The following is a 13,980-nucleotide window of genomic DNA, read 5'->3' on the forward strand; positions in this document are numbered from 1 at the left end:
CTCAATGTGTTCGCTGTTGGTCACCTAAAAAAAGTGGGAGATAGCCAGCACAGAGAAAAGGAGGGACCAAGGATTTATGGCAGTGCTCATCTATTAGATTTACTGCCAATTGATTCTCTATCTGACTACAAGGGTCCCCTGGACCATTTTAAAAACAGTCTAAACAATTCATCTAACCACAAGTAAGCTCATCCTGACTCTTCAGAACCAGAAGACAGACCAGCACTGCTGTATAAAACCAGCATTCCCTGAAGCCTTGCTGTTTTTCCATTCAGAACTGAAGGGAAAAGAGTAGTAGGTGTACCTGCTAAGAGTTTGTCAGCAGAGTCATGAATTGCAAGTTACAGCAAAGAAAAAGGAATGACAAAGTTAGACCACCGTGGTCCAATGGAAGTCTACAGAATTTTCAAATTTCTCAGATTCTGAATGATGTTGCAACTACCACAGATTCAGGCTCTGGGAAAGTCATCTAAAATTTCAATCAAGATTCCTGGCATCACAAACTGCTCCTTCTCAGGGTCCTGGGATCCAAACAAGGACATCCATGTGGGAAATCCACGTAGTTCTTGCCTTCACTGGAAATAGTTTCTTACCCACGCAAATTAACAGCGCTGGTAGAACAGCAGGCACTAGAGAATGATGGCACAGACAAGAACCAGCACAGACAAATCTGACAGGACAGAACACACCTGCTGAGAAGGAGGGCACAGTGAAAACAACTGGAGCTGATTCAGGCAGCTGAACACTCAGAGAATCAGATACGCAAACTCCAGAAAGCAAGGTCCACACCTGAGTAACTCGCACTCAAAACACAAAGGAAGCGCAGGCTCAGCGCGCTTTCAGCTGAGATGTGATGCAGACAAATACTCCACCACTGATTCTTGAAATGATACATAAATTAGAAAATGAATAAACTTCATTTAATTCATTTAAATGCCACTCTGAGAGCGAACACCTCTGCTACTGTTTCTAACGTGCAGAGGCAGTTTTGTTTGTATTCAGCTCTTTTCCACCCGTGAAGTACAAAGCATTCATTGACTTCCTACACATCCTACTTTGTAAGAAAGTTATAAGGAAAGCCACAAGCCTCTGCTGTTTGGCCACAGCACCGACTGTGGGAACCACCGGTCTAAAACTGCCAGGCATTCCAAGAGACAAGAGTGTGCCTGAATCAGCAAACAGCCTGCAAGAGCTCTGGGAACTGCTAGGAATGAGTACCTGCCTTGCACCTGCACCACACCTCAAAAGCTTCAACACTACAGCTCTTTTCTTCATTACCAAGAAACATCAGGTTTTACTTGTCTGTGATGAAAGATTTCAAACATGTTGATTTGCATGCTGATATGACCCTCAAAGAAACAACCAAACAACGGGCAGAAGCCAACAATGTAAGTGCAATCAACTGAAATTTAGCTTACTGCCTTGTTTAAATATCCTGTTCAAAGTCTGATCTACCCAGATTTCACTGTGGATCTTTTTAAAGAAAAGTAAATATGTTTAGTTGCTCTGTAAAGATGGGACAAATGTTCAACAGGAGGTAGAGGAACTGCTTGTGGCTACAGATGTCTGCCACAAAAAGGAACTGTTTGCCTGACAAAAGAGAATAAAAATCTAAAAACTAAACTAAAACTGAACGAAACAGAAGCCATTTGCAGTATTTTTCAGTTGAGGTCAGCAGTGTTCACGCTTTGTGTTCTCCTTTAGGAACCTACCTGCAGGGAGAACTCCGTCAGTGAAGGAACAGACTGGAGCGACTACAGAAGGGCAAGAGCACCCCAATTCTGAGTTAACATCACAAAATTTAGATCTACTCTGCTGTTCCTTCCAGCACGCTGAGACTCAGAACCCTGGGTACATGGAAAGGTGAGGACACCACGAGTCTTCACACTAAAACACTGTAGCATTTTTGCTTGCAAGATGCAAGCACAGAACAGCATCTGTGTGTAGCTCTCAGGGCACTTGCAAGTACTCCTTCACGCCATGACAATAATAAGATAAAACTTTTTCGGTTTTTGACCGATGGATGTTGACTCCAACAGCTGCCATATCATAAATCCCTCTGTGCTGGTTTTGCAAAGTCTTTTTTTTTTTTTTTTTTTTTGGAAGGATGGTGGGAATCATCTGTCTCATTTACCCATTCCAGAAGCATCTCCCATGATTTAGAAAAGACAAGTTTTATCCAGGCCTTATAGGCAGCCTGCTGTTACAAGACCTATGCCAGCCAAAATCTGACAATTTTTAAATCCTGATTATGTAGCCTCTGTGAATCACTGATCTCTGAAGGCAGCTTTGTGGGCCTGTATGGTAAAACTTTGGAAATACTGCACAGCCCAGAACAAAATGCACTTCAAAACCAAACCAGAAGCCCAGCAGAGTAGGAGCTTTGATTTTACTGTGAGTTTGCACATTTGTTTTTTTCCTGTAGTGTTAATACATTAACACACATCTCCATTATTTTGTTAGGAGGAATTAAGAAACCAAGTATTAACTTGCACACGCTATACTGCAGCCACTTGCTAAAAGGTGGCTAATTAAGAAGAAGTCCATTTTGAACTTAAACTCTCTCAGGAACTGTATCTTCACAGGAAAATTGCTAGGAATACTCAAATCAAGAGGGAAGAAACAGCTTCCACATAAGGAAATCCTGTACTACTAACAGGTAATGATCCACTGCACAGAATCCCTTGTCTGACTCATGCTCTGTCCCCTCCCATGGGATGCTAAGTCTGGATAAAAGCCACTTTGTCCCTTCAAAGCCAGCAGAACTTTGCCACCTGCAGCAAGCACAGAGAGTGGCACTTTCAAGCCCACAAAAGTTGGGAGGCTCAGCAGAAGAGAGCTCTCAGCAGCACAAATCATCTGCTAAGTGGTCGGCATCTGGCTCCTCCCGTCGTGAAGGAAGTACCTTCCGTGGAGCATGAGAGACAAGGCAAATTCCACCCCACTACCACTCCAGAGCAGAGCAGGCAGCTTTATGGGGCGACTCGTATCTGACAGGCCTTGTATTGTGCCTGCGTTAAACAGATACTCCTGACCACTCCTCATCCTTGCACTTCCCTACCACCTGGGTACGTTAATGCACGAGCTCACAACCGTGTATATTTTTTTACAGTTTAGTAAGGAAAGGGCACAAAGCTCCACTTCAGCTCACAGGAAGATGCTGCTCCTTGAACCGCACCAAGCCTTCCAGAGCAGAGCTCGGCGGTGCCAGCTGACTGCGCACCCCTCGTGCGGCGCACGCGCTTTTTCCGGCACACGGCCCCTGACGCACAAATCCCCCCCTGCCCGGAGGTTTTCCGGAGCAGCTGCCCCAGGCCGGGGGGATCCTGCCTCGGGGAGCAGCAGGAGCGGTTTACCTGGTGCGATCTGGCGGGCACGCTGTTTACCAGGCCCGCCGTGTCGGAGGGCGCCTTCTGCGGGGCCTGCTTAACCGGAGACATCAAGCTCTCAGAGGTACTGCAGCTGACGAGGTGGCAGAGCAGAGTTTGCACGACAACGTTCAAGAGGCACACGGAAAACCAAACGAAACGAAACGACGAAAACAAAAAGAAAAGAAAAAAAAAAAAAAAAAAAGGAACAAAAACAAAAGACGAATGATGGCAAGGTGAAATGCGGCAGGTTACGCCAAAGTAAAAAAAAACAAAACATGAACTTAATGGATTCTGAAATAAACACACACAATTCTCCATCTCTCCCGAGACATTTCTCTGTCCTTCCTCTGAGTTTCACTGGCAAGCAACAGGAAGGAGCAGCTATTAGCATAGGACAGCAGCTCCTCCACAACTCCTGGTCCTTAGATACGCCCATTCAGCTCAGCCTCTCTAAAATCGTGTTTTCTTCTCAGTTAACAACGGTAAACAGCAAATATCTTCTAACTAGGAGCTAAACAACCCCAGTCACTGAGGCAAGTGTCGTACCAGTGCTAGAGTTAGAGCCAAGGCTTGCAAGAGCCATCAGCTCTCTCTACACCAGCAAGGTACTTCCTACACAAGTCTGCATTAGTTCCCTTGCTCTTATAGTTAGGCTGTGAGCCCAAAATAATTGTCCTAGCAGACACCAGTCTGTGGAGCAATTACCTCAAGAGTCACACGGGACACTTAGGCTATGTGCCCTCATATAGCTACTTGAATATCTAATCAGGCAAATCTTGGTTTTCAAACAAAAGAACTGTCTTGTGGTGAGAACCAACTCCCCTAAAAGAAGGCTGCTGGCTTTCACCCTCTGATTGCTTCTTTTTGTCTGCTTAAAGCAGGACTGAAAAGAAAACAAGGCTGTGATAGAATAATGAGTACCACAGAGCAAACACCCTTTAAGTTGTGACTTCTGGGCTAGGCAGTGATGGGTCTCTCAGTGCTAGGTGTACCTCCTTGTACCAAAGCACCCAGGAGAGTTATGCAGATACCTCCCTTGGCAGCAGTCACAGGAGTGCCCTCTGCTACCACAACCCTCTGACCACTGGGCATCCTTTTCCCTGAGTCTTTGTGGACAGTGTGCAAAGTGAGTACAGAAACAAACGAGGACAGTGACATTAAGCAGACCACCACCTCGCAGGGCAAGCATTTTTTACCCTTTGGCAGGTCTTACCATAGCAGACTTAGCTCTTCAGACATGCAGCAGTTAGAATTTTAAAAAAATTTTAAAAAACCTACCCTGTCAAGGGGTCTTGACTGTCTCAGAGACAATGCATCCCTTCTGTTACCAAAATTATGTAATCATTCATTGTTTCACTCACATAACTCCTCACATCTACACTATCTAAATGTTATCATTCATGCTTAAGCAACTAATGTACACAGACCCCTGCAAGTTTTCCAACACCCAAGCTGTCTGTGCCAGAGGAATGCTTACAGGGAATTTACTTTTATTTTGACACAGAAAAAGCTCTGAATTTCCTGTGCTTTAGTCAGGCGAGCTCACTGTTTGGAAGAGATGGAGGGACACCATCTGGAATAAACAACAACTCCACCCCAGTCAGACACGAGACAATGAAACCCAAGCACTCGGTGAAATGCATCATCCCTTTGCCAACAGATTCCAGCAGGAGTTACAGTGATGTTAGTAGAGCTCTAGCTGGTTAGTCAGCAAAGGAAGAGGAAATGTGTACACACACACAGGTATTAACAGCAACCACCAACTTGATTAGTTACCATGGTGTCTAGTGGGACTGGAAGAGAAGACCCAGCCCTGTTACATTCCCAATCTGGCGTCTATATCAGGATCTCTGTAAGGAGAGGAAGGTAAGCAGGATCCGATCCCAGCACACCAAGGCAGAAAGTAAACAGAAACAAACCAAAACAAAAAAAACCCACCAAAGTCAGAGCATGGATGGAAACCGTGGCCATGCAGGGGTTCCAGATGCCACGCAGGACCCTAGCCCACCTCAGTTCAAGGCAGAATGAACAGGTTATCTAGGAGTAAGTGCTCCTCTCCACCACCACACACCGGGTTAGCATCATGTAGAAGACAGTCCGCAAGTTTGGAAGGGGTCACAGCACACTTGGTTTATTTCTACACATCATGCAGAGCTGGCATGGTCAGTGACAGCAGGACTTAAACCTCAGAGATTACCTTCCCAAGAGAGTAGTTAAATCTGCTACAAGAAATCACAGTGCATGAACTACTGCTCCAGGCTGAGCACCAGCATGTGTCCTCCAGCAGGAAGACACTGGAGAGCAGGTCAGTGGGAAGCAGGGCAAGCAGACCGCCTCAGGCACACTGCTGGTGCATGACACTGCAGGGTTCTTTCCAGTTCTTAGGGGAAGGACACATGCAGAGAGGGAAAACCAGGCTTTCCACACAATTCTGAGCACACACAGCCACCCTCGCTGTATTTAGCCTTACCATTGGGCAATAGCCAGCTCACTTTGTCTAAGCTCTCCAACTGGGAAAAGGACAGGGCAAAGTTTAATTTGGAAATCCCTGCAAGCTTATTTTTGGAGTTATTTTCTTATATCCCACAGGCAACCCAAAGAACCTGCAATAAGCAGGAATATTTGTTGGGCAAAGAACAGAAGAAACTTGTATGTTTTGGGGTTGTTTCTAAGACTACATACATAATTTTCATTCTTTCTTAGAGAAGCAAATTACCAGCTAATTAGAGAGGAGGAAAAAAGGAAGCACCTCCTCCACCAGCAGCAAGTTTCATCCCCACAGGACTCTCATCTGCCTTTGTCAGCTCTCGTTGCTTTTTCATGTGCCCACTCAAAGAACTGTGCTCCACTTTGGAGTTACCCTCCTAACACTAAAAAACCCTGCAGGGATGGTAACAGTTGACAAAGCACAGGCAGGGAATGAGAGTGGATGCAGAGTGGCTACTCCTTCCTTACTTTTTTTAAGTGTGGTGATGGAAGGGGGTTTTGGCAAGTATTTGCAAGTATTTTGGTCCAGGCTTAGGAGGCAGACACCGGTAACAGAAAAACCCAGTCCTAATCTTAACACACAGCATTCCTTAAAAGTGCATGTGTGGTGCTTTTCCTTTGGAGGTGGTAAGGAAAGGAGAGCTGGAGGGAAGGGGAACAGGCCAGAGCTATGGGGTCTTGGATTAAATGCTCTGAGGGCATATATCCTTGTGTCTGGGGATCAACTTCAACACCTAGTGATTTTCAGGTGCAACTCATGGTCAGTAGGTCTCTTCAAGCACAGTACACAGGTAATCACTAAAGGCAGGTGATCACAGTTCCACATGACCACACCTATCTGTAGCTGTGATTGCCAAGGCTCGGCTGAAACAACTCCTACCCCGCTTTAAGCCCTCCCTCTGATCCTGCTGCCCTTCCTCACATCAGCCACGGGTGAGGAGGGAGGTCTCTTACCCAGAGTATCGTTTTTTAGAGTTGTTCTTTCTGATGACAAGACACACGACAATAGAGATGAGCGACGAGAGACCTGTAACCGTACCGATGGCTATCCCTGCCACGGTGGCAACGGGGAATGCAGGCAGGTTGTCTGCGGAGAGAAGGGAGAAAACATTCAACTCTTCTGCATTCCCTGCTCAACACAAGTGCAAACCACAACTGCCCTTGTGCCTGGATTCCTTCAGAGCAGGAATACCCAGAAATTATAGCATGCAGCCTAAGTGGCAGCGGCAGCAGGCAGCCAGCAGAGTAACACAGGAACAGAGCACACACCAGGAGTGTTCTTAATGTCACTGTCCTTCAGGAGAGAGTTCGTGTTGAACCAAAGGTTTTTACATGTCAGGGAACACAAGTGACAATGAGGACAACCCTGTTTCATTTTGTATCTGAAGGGGGAAAAAACCCCAGGTTACAGCCACCTGGCAGTTCCCAGCGAGGACAACAGGAAAAGGCAGGCACGCTGTGAAAGCGGGTTTGGACACAGCACATCACTAACCCACTAGGAGTGCTGAATGCTGGGTGTTCCCGAAGGAGCATGCAGCACACAGCAGAGCTCCTACCCAGGATCACTCTTAGTGATCGTTTATACACGATTCTGGTGTCTCAAAACACAGCTCTGTACATTTATATAGATTCATTTTTTTTCCCTTCTTAAGTCGAGATCATTGTACAATACCAGGAAAACATGTAGAACACAGTATTGCTTTACTCACATTTTCCCTAATATTATTTTGCGGGAGAGTATGCCAAAAAAGAGCAGGCAGAAACAAAAGCCAATCAGAGAATGAGTACAAAATACTTACAAATCAAAGAACACACAGACTACCATTACAGCTTTTCCCAATGAGAAACAAAGTCCTTTCCTTCCACCCACATCGTGGTTAACACAAGAACATCTCAGGCCAGAGGGTTTCTTACAAGACTCCATGCTGCTCTAGCTACTTGTCCCAAATAAAAGTAAATCAGCAGAAGATCCAATAGGCAAAACCTACACCTCTATAGAAAAATCTGTCTCAGACACCTGCATCTGATCATCAAAGAACCGTTGAGGCTGGAAGGGATGTCTTGAGATTGTCCAGTCCAAAGCCCCTGCTTAAGCAGGGCCAAGTAGCAGTTTGCTCAGTACTCTGTCCACTTTGGATTGGACTGTCTCCAAGGATGGGAGACTCTTCAGGCAACCCAGCAGTCATGGTCTGGCACTGACTCAACGCCAGGCACCCACGAGAGTCATTCACTCACCCTCCCCTGCCACAGCTGGGCAAAGGAGGGAAAAGAAAAAAAAAAGTAACAAAGACTTCGTGAGTGAGATAAGGACTGGGAGAAATATTTCAAGGGCAAAGCAGGCTCAGCTTTAGTTGCAAAGTGAAATTTATTACTAACAGAATGAGAGGAGTATAATGAGAATTAAAATTAGCTCGTAAAACACCTTCTCCCCCCCCCCAGCCCCTCCCTCCTTCCCAGTGACAACACAGTGAAACAGGACATGGGAGTTTTGGTCAGTTCATCACCTAGATTTGCTTCCTCTGCCCAGGAGAGGAGTTCTTACCCTGCTGCACCGTGGGGTCCCTCCCACGGGAGACAGTTCTCCGTGAACTTCTCTGGCATGGGTCCACTCTCACGAGCAGCAGCCAAACTGCCCCTGCTGCGAACATGAGTCCCTCCCACGGGCACAGAGTCCTTCCAAACCTGCTGCGACGTGGGTCTCTCTTCCCAAGGGGTGCAGTGCTCCAAAGACAGGCTGCTCCAGCCTGGAAGCAGGGCCCTCTGTCTCCACTGGGTCTTCCACTGGATCACAGCCTCCTCCAGGCATCCACCCGCTCCGGTGTGGGCACTTCCCCCAGGGGCTGCGGGTGGATCTCTGCATCCCCCGTAGATCCCCAGGGGCTGCAGGGTCTCAGCTCCTTCACCATGGTCTCACCAGGGCCTGCAGAGGAATCTCGGCTCCAGGGCCTGGAGCACCTCCTGCCCCTTCTTCTCCACTGACCTTCGTGTCTCCATGTTGTTTTCCCTCCCATATCCTCGCCTCTTCTCTGACTAGAAGCAAAAACCCCCCTGACTTTGTTTTGATTTTCTTCTTAGGTGTGTCATCAGAGATGTTACCAGCCTCTCTCACTGGCCTGGTTTTGGCCAGCAGCATGTCCATCTTCAGAGCCATCAGGGATTGGCTCTGCTGGACATGGTGGAAGCTTCCAGCAGCTTCTCACCAGGAGCCATCTTTGTGAGCCCCCGCTACCTAAACCCAAACCCATACACTAGTACAGTGTTTCAACCACAGTAAAAATGTAGGGGTTTAAGTGCAGACAGAATTTCCTGTGTTTCAACTTATGCTGATTATCTCTTGTCCTCTCACTAGGCACCACTGGAGAGCTTGGCTCAGTCTTCTTTAGGTGCTATGAATGTACATGAATACCTGGAGAGAGGAGTCTCCTGAGCCTGTCTTTTCTGCAGGCTAGATCACCCCTCCTTCTCTTCTACAGGCCAGACAATCCCAGCTGCCTCATTTCTCCTCATATGAAAGGTGGAACAGTCCCTTAACCATCTCTGTTGCCCTTTGCTGGACTCATTCCAGCAGGGACCACGGAGCAGCATTACCCTGAAGCAGGGGCATCATACTGAGGAAACAGGGCTTACATTTAATCCTGTTCCTTTGCAATTCTGTGACTTTCAGCAGAAGGGCTACCTGACTTCTGGCTGTTTCACTGATCATAACATCATTCAGCCAAACACCACATCAGCAGCTTTCTCGGCTTTCCAGTGTGATATGCCAGTTGACAGCAATACGGGAATTCAGAGTCTTATTAAAAAATTAAAAATGAAGGTACGAGTGCTACAACTTAGAGGAAGACATTCTTTCCAGAACCTTTCAGCAGCCCAGGGATCCATCTGCTATTAAGGAAGAGAGCCCAACAAGTGCTAATATTCAAATATGTAAGATGTGATTGGATTTGAGGCCCATGCAAAAATGAACTAATTTATTTTGAGGCATATAAGGAGGTCCCTAGTTTCTGTGCTTTTTCACCTTTCCAAAAGTGCAGGAATAACCATCTGCAAAAGCATCAAAACAGACACGCATTTCTGATAGCAGGCCCACTGCTGCCTTGTACAGCTGAAAACACACGTTTTATTAGAGCAAGGAAACAATTGACAATCCAAAACTATAGTGCAGAGTACCTGCTGAAAGAAGGATATTAGAACCCTGGTAGTTTTGTCACTTCTTTGACTCATGAGGGTTTTTTTGGTTGGTTGAATCTGAGTGATGGACAGCAGTTAGATCCTGTTAGCAAATGTTTTTAAGACTGTATTTTAAAAAATGCTGGTGTTTTCATGTGAAAATAAGAGTCTGGCTTTATTGCTTTTCAGAAAACGGTCCCTATATTTTCCAGCATTCCGCAGTTACACAAATTCCTCATAAGCACTTCCAGAGCAGCCAATGACTTAATTGTGAAAGACCAGTCCCAGCTACATAACCAAACACCAGCTCTGAAAGCCAATACTTAAGTTAAAAGCTCAACACAAACTAAAAATCCAGCCATTCAGAGAACACTTTTCACTGATGATTACTGAAATTCAGAGCAACTTCCATTTCACTGAGACCATGTCAGTATCAGTTTTATGAAAGAGGCAGGAAAGTGAAGTTTCCCTTGATCCTAAGTGTAAAGATTTTCATACCACTCTAGTTTTTTCCCCCATGTGTGTTCAGATCAAAGATCATCCACCTTCAGGTAACACAAGCTGTCTTGAACAAAGTGTTAAGCAGCTGCCTGCTACAAGCAGCATCAGCCTAATGTAAGAATTTGGAACTCCCTATGAATTTCTGTTGTTTAGGCTTTAAATGATAGTCCTTTCCAGATTCAGAGAGTCTACTGAAAAAAGTTTTGCTTTTCATCCCTGCCAGTAGAATTCTTCCAACACACTTGATAGAGCTGTTTGTGCAAACACCATGTAGGTACTGCACTGAAAATCCGCTCGGTTAGTTTGGCAGTTTTTAAAAGTTAGGCCACCATGGAACTTATAAAAAGTTTAATCCAAAACCTAAAGCTAACCTATCATCTATCAGATCATTCAAATGTGCAAAGAATTAATGTGGCTTTGAACAGTTTACAACACCAGACATACGATTCAGAACCATTTGATATACACATAGCAAAAAACTAACGTGCATGAGTGCCATCATCTACTTATTCCAATTGAAAAGCTTGCTCCTGATCAGGATGAGTTACAACCTATTAGAAAAGCCTGAAAACCCACTTTCAGTCTTCCTAAGAATCTGAAGACAAGTGGTGCTGTATCTTTTCCGATGGTGAGAAGTGTTTCAAATACAGGGCCCCATTTAGAATCAGAGAGATTTTCTTCCAGATGCCCCAGTATGGAGAAGCCAGCATGCAAGTCTGTTGAAAAATATCAGCTGAATTAGTGTACTGCAGTCAGTCTTTAGTTGCCTAATCTGGGTTAAAATCTGAAAAGGCTTTTTAAAGACAGCCTGACTTTGCCAAACCAGCAGCCGCTTTACTGCTTCTTCACGGTGGCTATCATTGGGAGAAAATAAACAGACCCTCTTTTATATAGGCTTCAAACTTCCAAGAAACAGGGAATTCTAAGTGATGGCTGGACCACCAGAGGCCCCACCCAACCCAAACTGTTCCATGAAGAGAAAAATTAGATTGAGACCTTGCCTACACAAGGACACGGAATGACCTCATGAGCAGGGGTAGGCACCTGCTCTAGCAGCAGCATCATTCCCATTAGGAGACACAGACATATTAAACATATTAAAACTCATGGGATAGCTGCATCGGCACGGCCATTTATGAATACAACACTTACTCTTGTCCTTCCTAAATGATAAACCTGGAAATGCAATTACTGTAACAATCGTTTCATTGTAGCTTAAACGTCACATTTTGGCTGACCTCCAGCCGAGGTAGAACAATCAAATGTTTTGGATGATCAAGGGAAATAAAGAGCCAAATTGACAAACAGGATCTTGGTGCTCTTGAACCTTGACAAATGTTATCAAATGCTAACCAGAAGCCCCATGTAACTGCAAGTAGCCAGGCCCTGAAGTTTTTAAGAGCCACCGTGGATTCTTTAAGAACACCTGAGTAAAAGAGACTGAATGCACATTCAACACAAACACCTTTGCATGGAACATAGTATTGTTTCTTTTTCTGTTATGGTTGGACCAGATTTATAGTTTTGCATTCCATTAAATATACCAGAAGGGTTTCAAAAAGAAAAGTCTGCTACTTTTTCTTCTTGCTCACCAGATTTCATAAGTCACCCTAACCTCTGATGCAGCATAATACAGGAAATATATTCACAGGACTTCAAAATGAGAAGGTGTGTTTTCATCAAGCCTTCCATCAGCTTTCCCTAACAACTGTTTAAACCATGGGAATTAGAGGAAAAGGGTATGACATACAGTTTTTATACAGCTGATAGAAACTGGTTTCATTATTAGGACCTGGAAGAAAAAGGAAAAAAAACAGTTGTTCCCTCCAGGCTACTCCCCCACCCCCAATAAAAGTGATTTAGACAAGGAATGGCGAGCTAAGAAAAAACAAGTGAGAAGGAAATAAAACATACAGGGTGAATGAATACCTTTCTCCACAACTCTAACTCGGATTTCTCCTGGTTTGACAACAATGTCAGGTGGGTTCTTGACATCGCAAATGTACGTGCCGTTGTCCCGGAACTGCATGTTTGATATAGTGATAGAAGCATCTTTCTTGTTTAGATCTCCAGCCCAAGTGATCCTGTCTTTAAATGGTATGTCCTTTCCGGGGTATGACTTCCCATTTGAGTAATAGAAAAACTGCAGTCAAGGAAAAGAGGATATAAGAACAATCCAATTAGCAAGTAGGGAGCCGTCGTGCTTCTCTCACTATTACAACATTTTCCCAGAGCCAATTGTGTTGGACACAGCCAGTAGCTGAGGTTTTTACCCTCCTGCCTCACCACTTCAGTCTGCCTTGTTGCCTCTTGATCACATAAACATACCTGTACCCCAACCATACCAGCACAAGAGACTGCAAGTTTCAATTTTCTGTCGGTTTTGATTTGTTTCGTGGTTGGACTGGCTGGGTTTTCTTTTTTCTGCTTTGTAGGGGACAGAGCTTTGCAGAAAAGGAGGTGGGAGAAAGAGGGAAAAAAAAAATGGTAACCTGGTCATAATTAAAGGACAGTAGAGTCCTGGAACACAGCCATCTGTCTTTCAGGCACAGGAAGCTGCCTGCATCCTAGCAGAGAAAGGATACCAAGTTTCTCATCTTGTGTTTTGCTGTGTATTACTTGCAACTAAAGCACAGCTAAATTAACATGCAATACCCTCCCTTCCTTCCACCCCCTCAGAAAATCCCATGACCAATTTAGAGTATATCTAGCTGTTTTCCAGAAACCTTCAGGTAACTAAATATAACTGTTGCCCAATTTTTACGTGACTAAGCTGCACATTGGCTCTGCACTCTCTATACATGACCAAAAATATTTGAAGAATTAATCTCTTTATTACAGACTAAGGAGGAACTGAGTAGCTCCTAGCTATACCTGCCCAAGGCTGGAATTTAGAGCAGTAGAAGTGCAGACTTCTACCGGACAACTCTGCTTTCAAACACACGGGATACCCTAAGAGAGGCATCAAGGCTGCAGAATTGCAAGAGCACATTCTTCCTTAATTGGATATCCTGTAAGACAGCAAGACAAACCTAATCAAGAATCAACCTGAATTACCTTCAGTTCAGTCTCCAGAGAACAGTGAAAGAAATTTAGGACAATATTCCAGCTTCCTGTTTCCCCTGCCTTATTTACAAAGCAATTTCTCTGCCACAGAACAGACTGCCTCCAAGACAGTCATATTTCCATTCAAGTCACCTCCTATCCCTTTTCCTTTTCCTGCCCTTGATGTCAGCCTCACTATTCCACATCCTCTCTATCAGACCTGCACTCTGAATATCAGGCCTTATCACTTGGCAGCACAAATCTCGTCCAGATCAGGTATGTGCACATCACGGACATCTGTCCTGCTGCAGTCAATCTTATTTGTTGTCTACAGATTAACATAGATTCAACAAAGTACTTCATGTGGTAGAAAGCTGGCAAGCACAGAGGCAGCTGTCAACATTCTGGA

The 13,980-nt window shown here is 45.0% G+C and overlaps 1 protein-coding gene across 11 annotated transcripts in view; it reads right to left on the reverse strand.

The window, feature by feature from the left end:
- MPZL1 (myelin protein zero like 1) overlaps positions 1–13,980 on the reverse strand; it is a 36,874-nt gene that overhangs the window by 7,632 nt on the left and 15,262 nt on the right. For 3 of the 11 annotated variants that reach the window (XM_040057337.1, XM_040057340.1, XM_040057339.1), the window contains 3 exons: positions 12,441–12,669; positions 6,813–6,945; positions 3,357–3,462 (listed from right to left, as the gene is read on the reverse strand). In XM_040057337.1, coding sequence (XP_039913271.1) covers positions 3,357–3,462; positions 6,813–6,945; positions 12,441–12,669 — 468 coding nt within the window. Of the gene's footprint in view, positions 1–3,356; positions 3,463–5,147; positions 5,222–6,812; positions 6,946–9,948; positions 11,243–12,276; positions 12,319–12,440; positions 12,670–13,980 lie in introns of those variants that run through there. The other 8 variants (XM_040057338.1, XM_040057335.1, XM_058419249.1 and 5 more) reach the window with 7 other exon arrangements.

Source organism: Hirundo rustica, chromosome 2 (genome assembly GCF_015227805.2).
Source record: "Hirundo rustica isolate bHirRus1 chromosome 2, bHirRus1.pri.v3, whole genome shotgun sequence".
NCBI lineage: Eukaryota > Metazoa > Chordata > Aves > Passeriformes > Hirundinidae > Hirundo > Hirundo rustica.